The sequence below is a fragment of the Cetorhinus maximus genome, chromosome 14, assembly GCF_964194155.1.
Source record: "Cetorhinus maximus chromosome 14, sCetMax3.hap1.1, whole genome shotgun sequence".
Lineage (NCBI taxonomy): Eukaryota > Metazoa > Chordata > Chondrichthyes > Lamniformes > Cetorhinidae > Cetorhinus > Cetorhinus maximus.
Genome location: NC_135892.1, coordinates 44,721,527 through 44,744,403, shown reverse-complemented (window position 1 = coordinate 44,744,403; position 22,877 = coordinate 44,721,527). Strand labels below are relative to the sequence as shown.

At 47.7% G+C, this 22,877-nt stretch overlaps 1 protein-coding gene across 1 annotated transcript in view; it reads right to left on the bottom strand.

Annotated features, from left to right (window-relative positions):
• The window catches only part of LOC144690057 (NADPH oxidase 3-like), a 136,285-nt gene that overhangs the window by 1,622 nt on the left and 111,786 nt on the right, over nt 1–22,877 (bottom strand). Inside the window, exons 11-12 of the mRNA XM_078557564.1 lie at nt 18,875–19,021; nt 12,224–12,348 (exon numbers count right to left, since the gene is read on the bottom strand). Of these exons, the coding sequence (XP_078413690.1) occupies nt 12,224–12,348; nt 18,875–19,021 (272 nt within the window). The remainder of the gene's footprint in view (nt 1–12,223; nt 12,349–18,874; nt 19,022–22,877) is intronic.

Here is a 22,877-nt window from a genome sequence, read left to right as displayed (position 1 = left end):
CCAGACCCACAGCAATGTGGTTGACTTTTAACTGCTTGGAAAGGGCAATTAGGAATGGGCAATAAATGCTGGCTTGCCAGCGACACCCACGTCCCATGAAAGAATAAAGAAAAAAATATTAATAATTTACATTTATATATATAATAAAATAATAATATATAGCAGAGCAGGTTATGTTCTAGACTGCAGTATGTGGAATTTTATGAGATCTGCGAAATCAGCATTAGATGTCTCTGTCTTGAACTTCACCAGTTCAAAGTCATTGAGCTGGAGTGTGAGTTGGAGACAGCCTAACAAGTTAAGGAGTGGGAGTAGCATCTGAACAGTTTATTCTATACGTCAGTCATACCTCATAGAGAGGTACAGGTTCCAAATGGGATTGGTGTGACCAATTGTGCACAGTTATGAAAACCCAGGTGAGATATAGAACGAGGAACTACAGGAACTGATCCTATCCAACAGGTACTTGCCATCCATGGGGGTAAGGGGAAAGATTGTCAGAAGGACAAGCAGAATGCAGACCATGGCATCTTGCAGCAGGAAACAGTCCAAAGGGAGGAGGCAGAGGAGGAGGGGAAGCTTAATGTGGTAGTTGTATGGGATTCAATCATTTGCGTGAGACAGCATTCTTTGTAAGCAGAATCAAGAGTCCTAGATGATTTGTTACTTATCCGGTGTCAGGGTGAGGGATATTTTAAACTGGCTTAGAAGGACATTGGAAAGGAGGGTCAACTCATTGTGGTCCATAATGGAACCAGCTACATAGGAAAGAGTAGACAAGAGGTCCTTTTGGAGATTACCAGGAACTACGAACTAAAATAATGAACAGAACCTCAAGGGTTATTATCTCTGCATTATTAACTGTGCCATGTGCAAATTTGTACGGGCATGACAGGAGGTGAACATGTGGCTGAAGGAGTGGTATGGCAGAGAGGAGTTCCATTCCATGGGACACCGGCACCAGGACTGGGACAGGAATGAATTGTGTGTAGCTCAAATAAGCTTTCATATACAAATGCACAAAGTAAAAATCACTTCAATGATGAGAAGCTTTAATGAGGGGTAAACAGGCAGTGAAGACTCTTAGTAGAATTAAAGAATAGAAAAGGAACTAAGACAGTAGTGTGAATTTTATATAGGCTGCCTGGTAATAGCCTTGAAATGGTAGCTTGTATAAATTCTGAAATTAGACAAGCATGTAATGAAGGCAGGCTGGTTACTGGGCAAATCTGTTAATGGGTAAAATGATCGAAGACCTGCTGGAGTTATTCAAAAAATAATTTATCATGATACAGAACCAGTTTATACCCTTAAAGGCCAAGAATTCTACTTACCAAAAAAGACAGCCACAGACAACTAAAGGAATAAGAGACAACCCAAAACTAAAAGAAAAAGATTATAAAAATGAGAAGAATAGCACAGATCCTGGCAAATGAGAAAATTACAAAGGGCAGCAAAGGAAGACAAAACAGATTGTAAGCTACAATAGCTAAAAGAGAGTAATGAAAAGAAAGTTGCAAGGGATATCAAAATCAACAACAAAAGTGTTTACAATTACAATAGGAAAAAGAAGGCAATCAGAAGCCCCTTGAAAATTGATAATGGTAATGTTGTCAATGAAAGTAAGGAATGGGCAAACCTCTGAATAATTATCTTGTGTCAGTATTTACAGAAGAAGAGGTCAGTGTGCCAGACATCGCAAGGAAACTATTATTGAATCAGGGACAAGGTTTCAACAAAACTACTGTAAGCAAGTTAACAGTAATGGAGAAATTAATGGAACTAAAGTTACAAGTTCCCAAAACTAGATAGTTTCAATTGCAGGCGTTAAAACAAAATGGATGAGAACATTGCAGATGCTCTAATTATAAGATATTTAAGATAATAATTCCAAAGTTCTCTCAATTTGGGAACAGTTCCTTTAGATTGGGAAATTATGCATGTCACTCCAATACAAGGGGATTATAGACCAGTTAGCCAAACATCTGTTGTCAGGAAATTGCTACAGTCTATAATTAAGGGTAGGGTGACTGAACACTTTAAAAACTTTCAACTGATCAGACAGAGTCAGCAAGGATTTGTAAAGGGTGGATCATGCCTGATGAATCTGAACTTTTTGAAGAGGTGACTGATGTATGAATATCATTTATATGGACCTCCAGAGACATTTGATAAGGTTCCTCAGAAGAGCTAAAGTTGAAACTCATGGAATTGAAGGCAAATTCTAGACTTGTTTAGGAATTTGGATGACTGGGAGGAGACAGAGACTAGGGATAATGGACAGGTAAATTAATTGGCAGAATGTGTCAAGTTGTTGGGGCCTCTACCTTTCCCTGTATTCATTAGCAACATAGATAGTGAGATAGAAAGCCACATATCCAAATTTGCCGACACACATGGGGCTAAACGCGGGGAGCGGGGGGTTCGGAGTGGGAGCGGGCATGGGCCTGATCGCTGCTCGCGATTGGGTCTGCACCGCCATTTTACGTGGGTGGGCCAATTAAGGCCTGCCCAGCGTGATTCACGACTCCCGTGCATAGCAGGAATGGGCGGGCAGCGGCGGGCACGCTCAGGCCGCCGGGTCCAATGGCGACCCGGTGGCCTGTATAAAGGAAGGCCCTGGCAGCCTCGGAAAGGCTGCTCGCAATGGCTGGGTGAAGGGCTATGCAGAGGGGGCAATGAAGTTCATGCAAGACCGGAGGGTAGGCCATCGGGGCAGGCCAGGCCAGAGGGTAGCCCTTCGGGGCAGGCCAGGCTGGAGAGTAGGATGGGGGGCCAGTGTGCCCCTCGTTTTTTGGATGACTGCCTTGCTGCTCTCCTAGAGGAGGTGGCAGCACGGTGGGAGGTTCTGGGTCCCCAGGATGGGAGGAGGAGGCCCCCCCACATAACAAAACGTGCCTGGGAGGAGGTGGTGAGCTCCCATGAGTAGTGCGGCGCATCTGGATCCAGTGTCGCAAGCGCTTCAACGACTTGTTGCACTCTGGCAGGATGAATACCATGTTGGCATTGGTCATTTAACCCAGCAGGTCAGCTTACCACCCCTGCTGTCCACCCCCCTCACAAGTCTGAGTGTAGTGACTGCATTGAATCATTGACGGCATGTGTCCTTTGCTGGGTGGGCCAGCAGATACTGTCCGTGCTGAGGTTAGCCTGAGAGGGTGATGAAGAGATGTGTTTTGCCTCTGCAGCATGTGTTACACTGAGTCCCACATGACTGGTTTGGGGACAACCTGGAGGAGCTGCACCTAGGTGCTGTGCTTGAACTGCAGGACATGTCCAAGTCAGGGTGATGACATGCTGGGAGGGGAGCTTCAAGGTGGCATGGCAACGAACCATCTCCTGCGCTCTGTGCTCCACATGCTTGTGCCTCCTTGCTATGGAAGGATATACCATGTGGTGCCTAATGTGATGTAGGCAGCATGTGTCCAAGGGGGTGGGGTGGGGGAGTGGAGAACAGGCCTAGCATCTTTGTGTGAGTATTCGGCAACAGCGGGGTGAGGAGACACTGGAGCCCTGATATGTCCCACTCTGGGTGGGGTGGGCTGTGCGCAAAGCAAGTCCATGTGCAATTAACACTAATCAATGCTCGTCTCTCATTTTCAGAAGAATGCTCATAACGCGGCAGATCACCATTCTTAGCCGGTTCGAGTAGAAGGCCCTGGATTTGGAGAGGCTGGGGTGCCACAGGCAGGTATATATGCCCAGCAGTGAGATCACCATCGTTCTTCCAACAGCCATGGCAGTGCTGAATGTTCAGTGATTGAAGTTTGCAACATGGCTTGACCGTTGCTTATGGAAGGATGAGTGCATAATGATCCGGGGGGTAGGGATGCACATTGACATTGTCTCCACATTAACTGATCTAACGTCCTTGTTCTTCCTTTCAGCATCAATGGAGCAGGGCCGGGAGGAGGAGCAGCAGAGGACCCCTCTCACACCTGAGGGCCCTGAAGTCTCACTAGCGTCACATCATCCCTGCGAGGCAGGCACCAGCGCGGATACTAGCACCTAGAACATCAGCTAGTGTCCCAGGGCACAGTGGTAAGGGCACTTCACAGTCGCTGGAGGAGCTGGCAGAGACAGAGAGTGCCCATGACTCCAGCAGTTGGAGGACTGCAGGGGACCAGTCGGTGCCTGATGATGTGCCCCTGGAGTCGTCCGCAACGCAGCAGAGGCAAGAAATGCGGCTGGGTGTGTGGGAGCATCTGGGGGAGATACAAGAGGCTATGCTTGGCTTGGTCTCCGTGGTGGAGGAGTCTACGTGGACGATCGCCGAAGCAATGAGCCACATGTCCGGGCGCCATGCGTCCTCCATGGAGAGAGTGGCGACTCTCGTGGAGAGGCTCCTCCAGGAGACCTGTCAGGGCTTCCTGAGGATGAGCTCTGACCAGCAAGCCCTCACATTGGCATTGACCTCAGCTGGTCATTGCTAGTGTGAGAGAAGTTTCCCAGCTTGGGGCCCATCCATCCACGGTGAGCAGTGAGGTCCAAAGCGACCTCACGTCGGCGCAGAAGCTGCCTGTCATCTCTGCGGGCACCTCTCAGGGCGCTCCGGATGAGGATGGCAGCTCCTCTGCCCGGGACCCAGTGACTGTAGCATCCGGTGAGGCTGCGACAACTGGGGAGATGCCAGCTGTGGAACTGGAAGCTCCCTGCCAGGCGGGGGGGGGGCAGCACAGGCTCCACGGGCCAGAGGACAACCGTTAAGGTCACCGAGGCCAACAGGACAGCAGAGTCAGCAGACTGTCTCAGATGCCACTCCGAGCAATGGGGCAGCACCAAGATGCAGCACCTGGAAACGAAAACATAAGTCATCTTAGGCACACCGCAGGTTTTTCACTGGTGCTTTTGTGTTGGCCTGAGATGAGGATCTTATGATTTGTTCTGATTTATAACACTATTGTCTTTTTTTTTGCATAAGTTTGTTTGCTTAACATATTAAATTCAGATATATCGTCTTGGCTGAGGGTGCCTCTTTTGTTCTGCATGTGGATGGTTCCCAAAAATGTAAAGAGTGCTTAGTTAGACATTCAGCTTTATTAACATGGCCCTTAGTTACAATTCCTAACCTGGAAGATATGGCACTTAGGTGTCAAGGATGGAACCTACAGCCTAGGCTTGTCCTGGAGGTCCATCTGTGGTGTCCTAGCTGAAGGTTCGTTGGATTAAAGCCTCCCAGTTGTCCCTGCCTCCCTGCAGTATGACTGGGTCAGTGTCTACACCCTCAGCATTTCCCTGTGCATGCTTATCCTCGGACTCACTGCTGGACTCATTGTGTGCAGCCACAGCCACTGCGTCAACGTCTTCATCGTCCACAGAGTCCCCACTTTCCAGCGCAAGATTGTGGAGAGTGCAGCATGCAACCACTATCAGCAACACACGATCTGGGGGGTACTAGAGTGCACCCCCTGAGCGGTCCAGGCATCAGAAGCGCATCTTGAGAAGATGGATGTCTCTCTCCACCACAGCCCTTGTGGAGGCGTGGCTCCTATTGTACTGCTGCTCAGCTTCTGTTCTTGGATGGCGGAGAGGCGTCATGAGCCACCTTCTGAGGGGATAGCCCTTGTCACCCAGTAGCCATCCATCCAGTCGGGCTGGAGCACTGAAGAGCCCCGGCACCTGGGAGTGTCTGAGGATGTAGGTGTTGTGGGAGTTGCCTGGGTCCCGTGCACAGACTTGTAGAATCGGCATTCTATGATCACACACTATCTGCACGTTCATGGAGTGGAAGCCCTTCCTGTTGACGAAGGCACCGGGCTCACCTGCTGCGCCTTGATGGCCACATGTGTACAGTCTATTGCACCCTGGACGCTTGGTAGCCAGCAATCGCTGCAAAGCCTCTGGCTCGCTGTGTCTGGCTTGCCTGGTCCCAATGGAATTGGATGAAGGTCAATACACAGCTGAACAGAGCGTTTGTAACCTGCTTGACGCAAGTGTGGACAGCTGATTGGGAGACACCGCAAAGACCACCCACTGAACCCTGGAAGGAGCCAGAGGCATAGAAGTTGAGGGCAGCTGTGACCTTCAGAACCACTGGCATGAGGTGTCCACCCACACATTTGTGGAAATCTCAGGCCCAATCATCTGACAGATATAGTTGCCTGTCTCCCTTGAGTGATGGGGCCTCCTTCGGGACTGCACCTCAGACATATTGAGGTAGCTGCTTCACCGCCTGTATACCTTGGCAACAGGATAGTGGTGTCTTCTGCAGCCCCTTCCGCCTTTGTCCACCTCTTGGCCCTGCACCCCTTGTGCCTGTGCCTGTTCTCCCAAAGGTGGCTCCCTTGGAGGCTGAATGTGCACTCCTGGCCTCCTCCCCCTTCTAGCCCTACCTTCCTTCTCAGAGGAGCTGCCTCCAGTGGACAGTTCAGGTCCCATTCCCAGGCTAAGGGAAGGCTTCCTGAAACCTGCTGGCCTGAAGGTTAAGAGTCCAGACAAAGCAGATGGTATGCGTTTTGAAGTACTGCAGATCACACAGGCAAGTTTCAATAACTTTGAAAAATAAATACTTGACAGTGCACACTCGTGACCCCAGTGAGCCTTATTCCGCCCCTGCATGAGGTTTATACAAATGTGTCCTACCTGCCTGCCCGTTGCGCCCATGCGCTGACACGAAGATTGCACGGGCGCCAACATTGGCATCGATTGGTGAGTCAAGGGCCTTAAGTGGCCCGTTAAATAGGACATCATCGCACACCCATCCAATGAAATATCACGATGACCCGATGTCACCGCGCAGACATGCGGGGCCCGCAACTGGAAAATTCTGCCCATAGATAGGCAGCATTAAACTGTGTAAATGGAAGTGTAAAATTACAGCGATATTGATAGATTGAGTGAATGGGCAAAACTGTGGCAATAGATTTCAATGTGGCAAATGTGGACTCATCCCACTTTTGACATAAACAGGGTACTTTCTAAACTAAAATCAGTGGAGTTTGGGGGGTCCAGGTGCACATTAAAATAATATGTACAGGTACAGAAAATAATCAAAAAGGCTGATGGAATGCTGACCTTTATATCTAGAGGACTAGAATACAAGGGAGTAGAAATCATGCTTCAGCTATAAAAAGCCCCGTTCAGGCCACAATTGAAATATTGTGAGCAGTTCTGAGCACGACACCTTAGGAAGGATATATTGGCCTTGAAGGGAGTGCAACGTAGATTTATCAGAATGGACTCTAAGGTTTCAGTTACGAGGTTGAATTGCACGAAGTTGAGTTGTATTTGCTGCAATTTAGAAAGTTAAAAGGTGATTTGATCAAAGTTTTCAAGATATTAAAGGGAACAGATAGGGTTGATAGAGAGAAACTAATTTCACTGGTTGGGGAGACTTGGACATGGGGACGCAGTCTAAAAATTAGAGCCAAACCTTTCAGGAGTGAAAATAGGAAACACTTATACACAAAGGATGATGGAAGCTTGAAACTCTCTTCCACAAACAGCAATTGATGCTAGATCAATTGTTAATTTTAAAATTGAGGTTGATAGATTTTTGTTAGCCAAAGGTATTAAAGGTATGGGGCAAAGGTGGGTATATGGAGTTAGGTTGCAGATCAGCCATGTCCTTATTGAATGGCGTAAAACAGGTTCGAGGGGTTACATGGCCTACTCCTGTTTCTATCTTCCTATGTTCTGGTTTTCTGAAGAGAATATTTCACAATTGTAAATATTGTTTAGCAGTAAACAGATGATTCACTCTGGGAAACAGATCGCATTCTATAACATGATTTTCACCCTCTCCCAATACTAAAACAATCTCTCTGGGCAACCCTGTGTCATGTGCCATGCCTTAATGAAGAGGGGAGATGGTTGAGCAAATCTTGGAGTGACTCATCTCCCATTTACCCCACCAGGTTTCCTTGTTTGGCAATGAAACACACTATTCAGGGGCTCAAATTTGCGCTGAGCGAGCAGGCGTGTGCCTGGCGGGCTCAAGCATAAAATGATGTGCAATATTTCAGTCGGCAGGCGTGCGCAGGAGTCGGCAGCATGCCCGCTGACAATTAACAGGCCCATAAAGGCCATTAAAGTATTAATTGAATGAAATTTTTCATTGCCCATCCAACCTTACAGTTGGCGGACAGGCGAAAAGGCTGGCCCCGGCAGTGACTCTCTCTCTTCTCCACAGGCCCCGGCAATGACTCTCTCTCCCCCCCACTGGCTTTGGCAGCGACTCTCTCCTCCATGGGCCCCGACGATGACTCTCTCTCCCAAGGGCATCGGCAGCGACTCTCTCTCTCTTCCTCCCATGGGCCCCAACACTGACTCTCTCCCCACGGGCCCCAACAGCATCTTTCTCTCCCTACAGGCCCCAATAGAGACTCTTTTTTCCCAACGGGCCCCGGCAGTGACTGTCTCCCTCCACAGGCCCCTCAATCTCTGTGTCCCAGTCCCACGTGCCCCGCAGACTCTCTAAATCTCTCCCCCTTCTGAAATCCTCTCCTTTTCCCTCCACATACTCACAGGCACTGATGTTCGCTGCTCCTCCAATCACAGGCCATTCCTCTCCTGTGTTTTTTGCTGGCAAGTGAGCCTATCAGCAGCAAATGCAGAAAAGGAACAGCCTGTGATTGGAGGAGCAGCCTCTTGCAGGATCTTCAACTTCACTTACCTGTCTTACCGGCATTTTGTACAGTGACTCCGGGGGCCACATGGAACGGCTTTGGGGGCTACAATCCGGCCGCCAGTTGGGCAAGCCTGATCTACTCTATCCCAATGTCATGACTTAATTACCTAACTCAGAAAAGCACACCTTAATGCACGAGTACCCCAAAGACCCATGGTCTTTGTCACTGAGATTATCAATTTATGGGGTTATCTTTTGCCAAATGACCTGCACCCACGAGGAACAGGTTTCAGAACGCTGTGCTAGTTTCTCAGGACCCTCACAATGAGTAGAGGGAAGATTATCATCCCATCAATAAGACCAGTGCACCGGCATTTTTTATCTGAAATCTGCTTGAGTACTTTTTGTAATTCAAAAATTAGTTGTTGCTTGAACTGAGGAATGGTGCACTTCAGTTGCAATCCCTTTGCATGAGGTCTATTCCAACCCTTGATAAGGAGATGGGCGTGCCAAACAATTCTTCATGTGAGGTCTCACAAAGGTATCAGTAAACTGAACTCACAACTCTTTAATCCTACACTCAATCCCTCTTGCAGTCAAGGCTAACTTTCCAATTTCCTCCATACTTGCAGCCTTCATCTGCAATGTTAGCTCAAAATTGCAATGCACCAAAGATGGCCAGTAATGATTGGACGTACCCACCACAATATTCTCGTAACATGTAGGGAAGCCTCTGATTTTCTATTGTTAAGAACACAGTGTAGACATTCACTCTTTCAACCCTGAAATTGCATCTACAGTGTTCCTTGCCACTCACATCGCCTGTTTAACCCCACTTGAGTACTCTTTGCATCCATCCACATCTCAGGCAACAGCAGCAGGAGATGCAATGACCTCACTGCATGCTCTGTGCAGGCATAATTTTCAGAGCTCAGAACAAGGTGAGCTGCAAGTAATGGATTGTATGATGCGAGCCCAGGCCACACACTCACAAATGATGGCCAGTGCTTAGGCATGCACATGTGGGGTTATTGAGTAATCACTATGTTGATAGTGTGAGTGAAGTGACTCTATAGGTGGACATTATCGGATTCTGATGGGGGACCAAATTCCACACCCTTAAATGCTCGTGACCATTGAAGCAACTAGCAGCAAGATGAAAATCCAGGTCACTTACGAACAGTGCAAGTGAACATATATTTACAAATGCAAAGAGTATATACAATGGTTGCACACCCATGCCATCTGTATGCCTTCAAAACATCCTTATTTTTTTCCTATATGCAGCCCCAACATCCACAGCTGAGGTGGAGGCAGCCTGCTGACTGCTATGCACTGTTAACTGTGAAAACTTTGGCAGGTGTCATCTGGTGGCCTGAGGCCTTGAGCACCATGACCTGCTAAGGGTCTCCTGTTCAGTTGCAGGTGCACCCTCCTTGGCCTGACCTTCTGGAGGTGATGGGGTCACTGGCAGATGGGAGGTTGAGTGGCAGGACTCCCTTGGATTGTACTGGGATGAGGCCGTTGGGGTACCTGGCTGGTGCTCCTCCTCCCTGTGGGTGCCTAATGGTACCTTCCTGACTTCTTAAGGTGAAGGGGTATCTGGAAGGAGGTCGAGGGGCCCTGGACTCTCTCACTTAGTCACTGTTGCCATGCACCCACGGCTAGAGCAACAAAGTGCAGGTTCAAGTGCATATCCGGCAGCCCCTGTGCTTTCTGCTGGACTTTGGTCTCCAAGGTGGCCACCACCCTTTCCATGGAGGTAGCCAAGTGCTCGCATGCCGAGGCCACGACAGCAGACAGAACGTGGACGAATTACTCCAGCCTTTGGTGCAGTCTGCGCATGGGCTCTGGCATTTCTGCCTGATGTTCCCCTGCCTGTCTCTGCATCTCCATCAGGTCCTTTATGGCCGAGTCCAGAGGCTCATCATCAGCATGGGGCTGAGCAGGGGCCTGGTCTCCAGCAGTCCTCCGAATGTCAGAGACCTCGGCTGTCACTTCCTCTGCCAGCTGCGGACCCGTGTCTATGATGTGCTCACCAGATTGTGACACCAAACCTACTCTAGAACGTGCACCCATCGTGGTGTATGTCTCTGCGCTGATGAAGTGTGCAGGTGAATACCATGACAGTGTATCATCTGAGGCTTCTGAGGCATCCTCCTCAGAGGTGAAGTTGGGGCTGGTTCTGGGGCTGGTCTCCCTTCTTTCCCTCGCCCTTTTCTGCTGGTACTGAAATGGAGAAAAGAAAGATTTAGTTGATGCCTAAGCAGGGTCCCTTATTGAAACAATGTCTCAGTCAGTGGGCACATCTGACAACTGAAGACTGGAGGCATCCTCACTGACTTCCTGGGAAAGTCCTAACTCACCTTCTGTGCATGCACGGTCCTGTTCTTCCCTGGCTAGTCGGTGGCCTCCTCCTTGAAGCTGCTTAGCAGTCTAATATCAGGCATGCCGTCACTGGTCTTGGCCTGCTCCCTCTGGTTGTGCATGTTCTTGTCCTGCAGAAAGACAGAAGGATTGACTGTCATCCCAATGGGTGCATGAGCAGTTTAGGAGCATGTGTGCCTATGCCAGTTCTTGAGCCATCCCCAGTAAGTGATTAACAAGCAGGATATTCTGCAACCGATAGAACATTGAGAGCATGAAGTGGCTGCCACACCTTCAGTACACATGTCCCAGCCCTGCAACCCAAACTCCTGTCTGACATCCCTGTGCACTCACACGCTTACACTGTCTGATACCCTGATGAGTGTCAGTTTGCAGTGAGTAGACGGTGTCACCTACCCTGGAAGAGCACAGCAGATCGTTCATTCTTTATATTCTCCCGTGGGCCCCATGGGCTTTAACTTCCACTGCGACCTCTGCCCAGGCTGCTGTGGTCAGATAGGAGGGCCTCCTGCTGCCATCCCTGGGAAACAGCACCTCCTGCCTTCCCTGAACGGCCTGGAGGAGAACCTGCAGGGAGGCTTCGCTAAGCCGTGGGGCCTCATATTGTCTGCTCTGTCACATTCTGGTTGATGCAGAATCTGGAGCTCCTGGCCTGCAGTGAGTGAATGGCTGCCCTCGTGCACTTTAAATATGGCGCCAGGACCTTTGATAACCCCATGAGGTAATGACGGAAATGGTGACTTACTGCCCGCCCTGCCACAAGTTTTGCTGTGCTCCTCGCGGATGCATATGTAATGAGCTGAACAGCGCGAGATCAGTGAGGCCCCACAGAGGTAATCTCTCTCACTTCCGCTCCTGCCACTAAACTTATCCTCCAGAACGGAAGATTCCGCCGATGGCCAACCTGATCCCAGTCAACAATCAAGCCTACCTTCAGTTGCAAGGTGTTGCAGCATTATAGCTCAAACATGGTACACTTTCTAGTTCATCCTTCGCCTTGTGGATATGCAGTCTCCACTTAGCACTGCTTCAGACAGTTTGGCTAACACTGGGATCTCAGGAGTTAGCAGGGGTATATGTTTCATATCACTTTACTAGTGACAGTGCAGATTAGTTTATAATTTACACCAATTTGTTTGAGACCCAAACTCTCTGAAATGTTGTTTGTTTATTATAAGGAGGATTGTGGACTGTAGTCCAAACCTTTTATAAAAATACATCAATGACTGATGACTCAATCACTAATTAAAGCATCAAAGGCCTTACCCAGGGTGATCATCAGCTATGCGTTTGAACTCCTTGTTCCAATTTGGCCTGCCATAGAAAGTCTTCTGTTTCAGTCCAGTGATAACATCTTTGTTTTCTTCATCATGCAAGGCAATGTGAGCAGCCTGCAGAAAAACAAGTGCCAGTCTATCGTCAGAGCAATTGGCTACAGGTCTTTAGTGTTGCAAATTATGTTTAAAACTTTTTCTTAACTCTTTCATTGGCAAAAATAATCTTAGATAGCACAAAGCAATACAATCCACTGTTATGTAATAGGTAGTGAATTAATATACACTCAGTTTTGACAGTAATATTTTTATATATTCGTTCCTGGGCTGCGAATGTTGCTGGCAAGGCTAGCATTTGTTGCCCACCCTAATTACTCTTGAGAAGGTGATGGTGAGTCACCCTCTTGAATTGCTGCGGTCCATCTGGTGTAGGTATCATCAGGGTGTTTGGAAGGAAGCTCCAATGTCAATCTTCTTGAGTGTTGTTGGAGCTGCACTCAACCAGGCAAGTGGAGAGTATTCCAGCACACTCCTGATTTGTGTCTTGTACATGGTGGATAGGCTTTGGGGAGTCAGAAGATAAGTTACTTGCTGCAGATTTCCCAGCCTCTGACTTTCTGACATAGCCATGGTATTTATATGGCTGGTGCAGTTCAGTTTCTAGTCAATGATAACCCCCAGGATGTTGATGGTGGGGGATCCAGTGATGGTAATGCCATTGAATGTCAAGGGAAAATGTTTAGATTCTCTCTTGTTGGAGATAGTCATTGCCTGGCACTTGTGTGGTGTGAATTTTACTTGCCAGTTATCAGCCCAAGCCTGAATGTTGTCCAGGATTTGCTGGATGCTGGCCAGCCTCTTCTATAGCTGAGGAATCACAAATTGTAATGAACACTATGCAATCATCAGTGAAAATCCCCAAATCTGACTTTATGGTTATTGATGAAGCAGCTGAAGATGGTTGGGCTAGGACACTGGGGCTGAAATTATTGGCTTCCAACAACCACAACCATCTTTCTTTGTGCTAGGTATGACTCCAATCAGTGGAGAGTTTTCGCCATGATTCCATTTGACCCAATTTTTCCAGGGCTCCTTGATGCCACACTTGGTCCAATGTTGCCTTGTTGCAAAGGACTGTCATTCTTACCTCACCTCTGGATTTCAGCTCTTTTGTCCATCTTTGGATCATAGCTGTAATGAGGTCAGGTGCTGGCAGAGTCCAACTGGCATCAATGAGCAAGCTGTTGCTGGGCAAATGATGCTTGATAGCACTGTTAATGACACCTTCTATCATTGAGAATAGACTGGATTAGCTAGATTGGATTTGTCCTGCTTTTTAAAAATTTGTTTGGCTAGACCAGTGATGCCCACACCCCTAACTTCCCTTGTTTAGAAGGCATTTAAGAGTCAACCACATTGCTGTGGGTCTGGAGTCACATGTAGGCCAGACCAGGTAAGGACTTCCCTAAAGGACATTAGTGAACCAGATGGGTTTTTACAACAATCAGTAATGGTTTCATGGTCATTCCAGATTTTTTAAATTGCTGGCAACCTGCCATGGTGGGATTTGAACCTAGGTCCCCAGAGCCTTACCCTGGAATACTAGTCAGTGACAATACCACTATGCCACCTCCTCCCCTCTTGCTAGTTGGACTGGGACAGCATAGTCAAGGATGTGGCTGGTTCTGGAGCACAAGCCTTCAGTACTGCAACTCTGATATTGTCAGGGCTATTAGACTTTGTTGTATCCAATTCCTTCAGCTATTATGTGATGTCATGTGGAGTGAATCAAATTGGCTGATGACTAGCAGCTGTGATGGTGGGGTCCTCAGGAGGAGGTCGAGATGGATCACCCATCTGGCACTTCTGGCTGAAGATGGTTGCAAATGTCTCCACCATCATTGTGGATGGGGATGTTTGTAGAGCTTCCTCCCCTGCTTAGTTTAATTGTTCACCACTGTTCACAACTGGGTGTGGGAGGACTGCAGAGCTTTGATCTGATCTGTTGGTTGTGGGATCATTTGGCTCTGTCTATTACATGCTGCTTCCACTGTCAAGCATGCATCTAGTCATGTGTTGTAGCTTCACCATGTTGGCACCTCATTTTTAAATATGCCTGGTGCTGCTCCTGACATGCTCCCCTGCACTCCTCATTGAACTATGGTGACATTATATTCAGTTAAGTGGTAGCACTAGACCACTGTAAAATTCAGATTCAGGCTGGTGACCTGCTGCACATTCCATTTCCAATCGCAGCCACACTACCATGAGAAAGTTCCAATGGAAGCCAAATAATTCTTCATATGGAGAGAAAATTGGTGGCATATTCATCTTAATCTGCTCTAATGGACTGAGGACTAGTTGCGCATGCAATAGAGGTCTGGGTTAAATTCACTCATTGGCATCCTGAGTTGGGGATATAATAAAATTCACAGAGCCAAGTATAGGGATGGGAGAAATATATCTTAAAAAGAGGGTATATCATCCTTATAAAAACAGTGTGGACCAAGCATATTAAACTGAACTGTGTAAGTGATCCAGCACCATCTATAAAATATTAAAAATAGTATGTACATGCAGATTCATACTGCAGTTAACACACTTTGTTAAAGGTGCAGAACAATCTTCATAGGAAGTGTGCTTCCAAGATGAAAATAAGAAGCATATTCTAATCTGCAAAGTTCGCCAACCAAACAATTAAACTCTAAGGGCGGAATTTTCTGTGCACACTGGCGGCAGGCATCATGGCAAGCAGGCCAAAAATTGGTTTCACGCTTTCGTGAAACCAGTTTGCAATAATCCGCTCTGCCCGTCAATGGTGGGCCATGTTTCCCGCCGCCACACGTCGGGAACTTCGTTGTAATACATCCGCATATCATTATAAGCACAGCTCACCAAAATCATCCCTCCATGTCACATCTACCATCCACGTCAGCAGGAAAACACGCCGGTGCAGGACACATCTTGATAAGTGTGACGTGCAAAAGTCAGGATTTAACATCAGGGCCTTGCTCAAATCGCGGACATGCGAGGAGCAGAAGGTGCTGGTGCCCGATAGCAATGGGACCCTGGAAGAACGTGCATTATGTGCTGGATGGATTCTCATGGCATGGCTCCACCGCGAAGCAGCTCATGGAAGTGGAAGGTCACCCTTGTGTGTCTACTTTGGGACTTCAGTGTCTTGGCCGTGGTCTGCAACGGCTGATCGTCAAGGGAGTGTAGAGGGAGGTGTAGGTTTGACTGGGAGAGGAAGGTGTACCGGAGAGAGGTGAGGTTGGGAAGGGGGGAACAAAGGTGTCGGGGGGGACGAGGTTAGGAGGGGAGAGGGAATACAGGGGAGGAGGGTGTAATGGGGGAGAAGGGCAACTGGGGAGGTAGGTGTATGTGAGGAAGAAGGTGTAAGGGAAGGTGTTTGGGGGGGGAGGAATTTGGGTGGAGGAAGGAGTTTGGAAAGGGGTAGGACTTCAGGGGGAGGAAGGAGTCCGGAGGGAGGAAGGAGTCCAGGAGGAGGAAGGAGTCCAGGGGAGGAAGGAGTCTGGAAGGGGGGCAGGAGTCCAGGGTCAGGAAGGAGTCCGGGGGTGGTGGGAGGGAGGAAGTGTAAGGAGTGGGGAAGGAGTAAAGGTGGAGGATAGTGTATGGATAGGTAATGAGTAAGGGTGGAAGAAGGAGTAAGGGAGGAAAAAGGAGTTAGGAGTAAAGAAAGTGGAAGGAGTAAGGGGGGGGAGGAAGGAATCCAGAAGGGCTGAGGAGTCCGGAGTGGGGAAGGAGTCCGGAGAGGGGGAAGGAGTCCGAGGGAGGAAGGTGTAAAGGAGGGGGGATGTCCAGGTGAACATGCCAGGGAGAGGCTTGCGGAGTTGATGAGTGCCTCTTGGGAAGTGAAATGAGGGTGGGCATGGTAGGAGGGAATGGTGAGAATGAGAGAGGGCAGAGTGAGCCGGTGGGGTGGGAGGGTGAGGGTGCGATGGTATCAGTAGAAGGGATGGTGAGGGTGATTGTTGGGAACTTGGAAGCAGACATGGACCCTGGGGGTGGGAAGGAAGAGGACAGGAAGGTCAATGTGAATGGGGGTGGGATTTTCAGGAAGGTAGGGAATGTGTACTGCAGAGGGAACAGCTGGCCCACAGGAGGACAGCTAAAGCAAGCTGGGGCCCTCGAGGCCTCGGCTCTCCAGAGGACCCACACCAAAGTCATCAGAGACAACAGAGCCAACTATTGCATAGGCTGTCTCCACTCCTGCTGCGGATGTCAGGGCAGCACCTAAAAGTGTTAGGTCTAGAAAAGTTAAGAAATTCTGATCACAAGTGGTTGCATGAATGAACACATTTTGGCATCTTATAATCTGAAAATATATTCGCTTTCACTGAATAATGTGTAATGGTGTCTTTCAGCTTCACTGACAGGCTTCGCGAGTCCTCCTACTGCATCGCCCCCCGACTAGCAGTTCAGCCTCATGCAGCCGGCCCACGAATGCTTTTGGAGGGCCAAGTGTGTGTGTGGCAGGGCCTTTCGGAGCCTTGTGCACTCGGATGCTTCCTCCATCACACTCACCTGGACATGTTCACCTGGACGTCCCCAAAAGAAAAGGGTTGTGGCTGGTAGGTGATGGTGGGGTGGTGGAAGGTGATACCGGGGGTTAACAATGATGGGTGAAAGGACATGGGTGACTAGGGGAGGGGAAAAGATGGGGGGAGCTGAAGACAAATGTTGCACATACCATGCTTCTAAAACCACAAGTGAAAGGTGACTCATGTTGGGCAGGAACAGGTGCTGCATGGGAGTGGACAGAGATGCAGGTCAGCTCAGATGGACAACTGAAAGAGAAGCCCAGCAGGCAGCATTGAAAATGCTCAGGACATTGAGATGAGTGTGATGGAGGAAGCATCCGAGTATGTGGGAGGGTGCTTGCACGAGGCTCCGAAAGGCCCTGCCACACACACACTTCGCCCTTCAGAATCATTTGTAGGCCAGCTGAATGAGTCTGAACTGCTAGTCGGTTGTGGGGGGTGATGCAGCAGGAGGACTCGCGAAGCCTGTCAATAAAGCTGAAAGACACCAGTACACATTGTTCAATGAAAGAGAATACTTTTTCAGATTATAAAGTGACAAACTGTGTTCACCCATGCAACCACTTGTAATCAGAATGTCTTAACTTTTCTAGGCTTAACACTTTTAGGTGCTGCCCTGACATCCGCAGCAGGGGTGAAGGCAGCCTGTGCAATGGTTGGCCCTGTTTTCTCTGATGACTTCGGTGTGGGTCCTCTGGAGAGCCAAAGCCTTGGGGGCCCCGGCTTGCTTTAGCTGTCCTCCTGTGGACCCTTTGTAGTGATAGAGGACAAAGTTGAGGGGTCACAGGTAAAGGGGACTTGAAGGGAGAGAACATTTCTGAGATTCCTCAGTGGGTGACCCAGTGGTGTCCAGCTGCTACTCCTCCTCCCTTCGGGTGCCCGAGGACCCCGGCCTGACTTCTTGAGGGGAAGAAGCACCTGGAGGGATGTCGAGGTGCCCCGTTTTCCTCTCATGTTGCCACTGCAGGAACTCACCCATGGCTACCGCGTTGGAGTGCAGGTCTGCATGATCTCCACAGTCTGCTGGCCCAGGGTTTCCATGGCATCCGCCATCCTTCCCATGGAGATCTTTATACACACACATGTGGGCACCACTTCATCAGAGAGCAGGCGGATGCACTCCTCTGACTCGCGTGTCACTCTGTTGAGGGCTTCCAACAGCTCTGCATGATATTCCCCCGCCTTCTGCTGACTCTCCAGGATGAGTTGGATGGCTGAATCCAGAGGCTCGTCATCTGGCTTGGATCTCACAGCTGCCTCTTCCCCAGCAGCCCACCATGTGCCGGGGGTCTTGGCTGAGCCTGCCTCCTCCTTCTGCGGACACGCGTTCATGTGGTGACCACCAGATTGTGAACTCAAGCCTTCTCTAGATCTAAGTCCCAACAAGGTGTGTGTCTCTGCATTGGTGGAGGGTGTGGGTAAGTGCTGTGATGGATCTTCCAGGCTGCTTATTTCCAGCTCTTCAATGCAGGAGGTGTTCTCTTGGCTGGAGGTGAAGACCTGGGTGGAGCTGAGGGACTGGTTGGCTGAGGGTGTCAGTCACTTGGCAGAGCTCCCTGTGAACAAAAGTAGAGATAATTAGTGCATGGCAGCAGAGTCAAAAGCAGGAGAGAGAACACTCATATTTGCGTTGAGAGAGGGATGATGTGGTGTAGGATCCTCACGTGGGTATTCGTCGCCGACCTCACCATTGCCGCAGGCATGGTCCATGTCTTTACCAGTCAGCGTGAAGATGAAATCTTGGGAGAAGATGATGGTGATGAAGCCAATGAAGAAACAGAAGTAACTCATCAAATTACAATGAAGAAATTAAGCAAGTTATGCAGTCTATCATTAACAATATGGATCCCATGGTAAATTGCAGCTCCAATTCAATGTTACAGAGTGACCTACAGGGAAAGCAGGGAGGGAGGTGGAAAGTTGAATATAACTGGATATTCTGACATCCTATGTAAAGCTAAAGGGAAATTATTGAAATTATTTGCATAACTATGGTCAGTTTAATTTTTAGCATAAGCAAACTTTAATCTTTAAAGGGGAACACAAGAGCCAAAGTGCAGCAATAAATTCTCACTCACCTGGTATTCATCCCAGCCAGTGAGGAAGATGTGATAGCTCAGAAAGTGGCTCTTTCCTTTCTCCATCAATTGTACTTCCAGGGAATGCAAGAGATTAGCAAACCACTCAAAAGAATGGGTGTCCCGGCAGATCCAATAGAAATAAACCTTTATTTGCAAAAGAAAATGTGTTAGAAATTTCACCATATTCAGGAAAATCTAGAAAACGGAGAGAAATTAAAATGGGAATGGAACAAAATAAAGTAAGCCAATAATATATTTCTGGCAATTAAAGGAACCCAAAAAGCTCACATTAATTGTTTAATACATGAGAAACAAATATCATCATGATTTTTCAAACTTAATTTGTCTTCTGCAGTTTGCCATTTTTTTCTTCCACAGGTCCACCACCCCCACCCCAAGCCATGCATCATCTCCTAATCAAAAGGTAGTGTAAATGCACTAAGTTTCCCTTTTTTGATTTATGCATCTAATCCATTCTCTTCCTCATGGCACCTGGTCTAACACTGCAACATGTTTTACAACAGGTGAAGCCCACACAAAAACACTCACTGTGCTTACAAAACATTTATCTGTGTACTATGCTTACACAGGAATTAACCCAATTAATTTTTAAGAAAAAAATTGTTCATGGGATGTGAGCATCTGTGACAAAACCAGCATTTATTGCCCACCCCTGACTGCTTTTGAGAAGGTGGTGCTGTACGTACACCCACAGTGCTGTTAGTTAGAGAATTTCAGGATTTTGATCCTGCAATGACTAAGGAACAATTGTATACTTACAATTCAGGATTGTGTGTGACTTGGAGGAGAAGCTAGAGGTGGTGGTATTCCCATGCAACTACTCCCCTTGTCCTTCATGATGATTGAGGTTTCAGATTTGGGAGGTGCTGCTTTGGAAGAAGCGAGTTCCTGCAGTGCATCTTGTAGATAGTTTGCACTGTAGCCATGGTGCACTGATGATGAAGGGAGTGATTGTTTAAGGTGGTGGTTGGGGTGTGAAACAAATGGACTACTTTGTACTGGATGGGGCTGAGATTCTTGAGCATTGTTGGATCTGCACTGACCCAGGCAAATGGAGAATACTCCATCACATTCCTGACTTGTGCCTTGTGGATGACAGAAAGCTTTTGGGGAGTCATGAGGTGAGTCACTTGCTGCAGAAAACTCAACCTTTGACATGCTATTGTAGCCGCTGGTCCAGTTATGTTTCTGTCAATGGTGACCACCAGGATGTTGACAGTAGGAGAGTCATTGATGGTAATGCCATTGAATGCCAAGGGCAAGTGGTTAGATGGTCAATGCTTGCCAGTTCTATGGCACGACTGTTGCTTGTCACCTAACATACTGAGCCTGAATGTTGTCAAGGTCTTGTTACATGCAGGCATGGACTAGTTCATTATCTGAAGAGCTACAGACTTGCTGTGTAATCATTTTCGAACATCCTCAATTCTGACCTTATGATGGTTGGAAGGTCATTGATGAAGCAGCTTAAGATAGTTGAGCTGAGGACAATGCCTTGACGAACTCTTGCAGCAATGTCCTGTGCCTGAAGCGATTGGCTTCCAACAACCACAACCATCTTAGTTTGTGCTCAGTATGGCTCCAGAAAGTCAAAATATTTCCTCCTAATTCCCATTGACTTTAATTTTACTAGGGCTTCTTTATGCCACACTCTGTCAAATGCTGCCTTTATGTCAAGAACCGTCACATTCATTTCATCTCTGACATTCAGTTCTTTTGCCCATGACTGGACCAAGACTGTAATGAGGTCTGGAGCTGCGTGGTCCTAGCAGTATCCAGAGTGAGCATTAGTAAACACAGTGAGTAAGTGTTACTTGATAGAATTGTTTGAAAACAACTTTCATTACCTTACTGATGATTGAGAGTGAACTGATATGATGGTAATAGGCCAGATTAAAAGGAGAGACTCGACGCTACCAGACAGAGTGGGGAAGCACAAAGTTATTCAGAGAACAGGGTGCTTCAGGAACTGAGGGCTATGTTGGGATTTAGGTGAAAGTGGGATCTCTGGTAAGTATTCTCAAGCTGTAATTTAAATTAACAGTCAGGTTCTGACTTAGAATATTAAAACTGCATAAGAAACTGCAAGCTGCAAAGAAACTACCATTGCCATTAGGTCAGGGGATTAGCCCTGGTTCAATGAAGAGTGCAGGAAGGCATTCCAGGAGCAGCACCAAGCATGCCTAAAAATGAGGCATCAAACTGATGAAGCTACAACACAGGACTATTTGCATGCCAAACAGCGGAAGCAGCATGCGATAGGCGGAGATAAGCAATCCCACAAACAATGGATCAGATCTAAACACTGCAGTCCTTCCACGTCCAGTTGTGAATGTTGGTGGACAATTAAACAACTGAAAGGAGGAGGAGGTTCCACAAGTATCCTCATTCTCAATAATGGGGGAGCCCAGCACATCAGTGCAAAAGACAAGGCTAGAAGCATTTGCAACCATCTTCAGGTAGAAGTGCCGAGTGGATGATCAATCTCGGACTCCTCCTGAGGTCCCCAGCATCACAGACGTAATTCTCCAGCCAATTTGATTCACTTAATATGATATCAAGAAACAGCTGAAGGTACTGGATACTACAATGGCCATGAGCCATGACAACATTCCAGAAATAGTACTGAAGACATGCTCCAGAACCAGCTGTGCCACTAGCCAAGCTTCTCCAGTACAGCTACATCATTGGCATCTACCCAGCAGTGTGGAAAATTGCCCAGGTATATCCAGTCCACAAGAAAAAGCAGAACAAATCCAATTCACTAATTACCATCCCATCAGTCTACTTTCAATCATCATCAAAGTGATGGAAGGGGTCGTTGACAGTGCTATCAAACGGCACTTACTCAGCCATAAACTGCTAACTGATGCTCAGTTTGGGTTCCATGAGGTCCACTCAGCTCCTGACCTCATTACAGCCTTGGTCCAAACACGGACAAAAGAGCTAAACTCCAGAGGTGAGGTGAGAGTGACTGCCCTTGAAATTAAGGCAGCATTTCACTGAGTATGTTATCAAGGAGCCCTGGAAAAACTGAAGTCAATGGGAATCAGGGGGAAAAGTCTCCACTGGTTGGTGCCATACATAGCACAAAGCAAGATGGTTGTGATAGTTGGAGGTCAATCATCCCAATCCCAGGACACTGCTGCAGGAGTTCCTCAGGGTATTGTCCTACGCCCAACCATTTTCAGCTGCTTCAGCAATGACCTTCCCTCCATTATAAAGCCAGAAGTGAGGATGTTCGCTGATGATTGCACAATGTTCAGCATTGTTCAAGACTCCTCAGATACTGAAGCAATCCATGCCCATATACAGCAAAACCTGGACAACATTCAGGCTCAGGGTGATAAGTGGCAAGTAACATTCGCACCACACTATATCCAGGCAATGACCATTTCCAACAAGAGAGAATCTTAGTATCTCCCTTTGAGATTCAATGGCATTACCATTGCTGAATGCCCAACTATCAACATCCTGGGAATTACCATTGACCAGAAACTGAACTGGACTAGCCATGTAAATACTATTTGGAAGCAAGAATAGAAAAGCATTATACTATTTAAATGGAGAGAGATTGCAGATCCCAGTGGTACAGAGGGATCTGGGTGTCCTGGTTCATGAATCATTAAAAGTTGGTCTGCAGGTACAACAAGTGATTAGGAAAACAAATGGAATGTTGGTGTTTATTGTAAGGGGAATGAAATATAAAAGTAGGGAAGTTTTACTGCAGCTGTATAGGGCCTTGGCGAGACCACATCTGGAGCACTGTGTAGAGTTTTGGTCTCCTTATTTAAAAAAGGATATAATTATGTTAGAAGCAGTACAGAGAAGGTTCACTTGACTTATTCCTGGAATGAAAGGTTTATCTTATGAAGAAAGTTTGAAATGTATTTCAAAAAGATCGATAAGATAGGAAGCTAGGAAAAGGTAGTGGGGTAGTTCTGTTAATTAAGGATGTCATTAGTATCGTAGTGAGAGA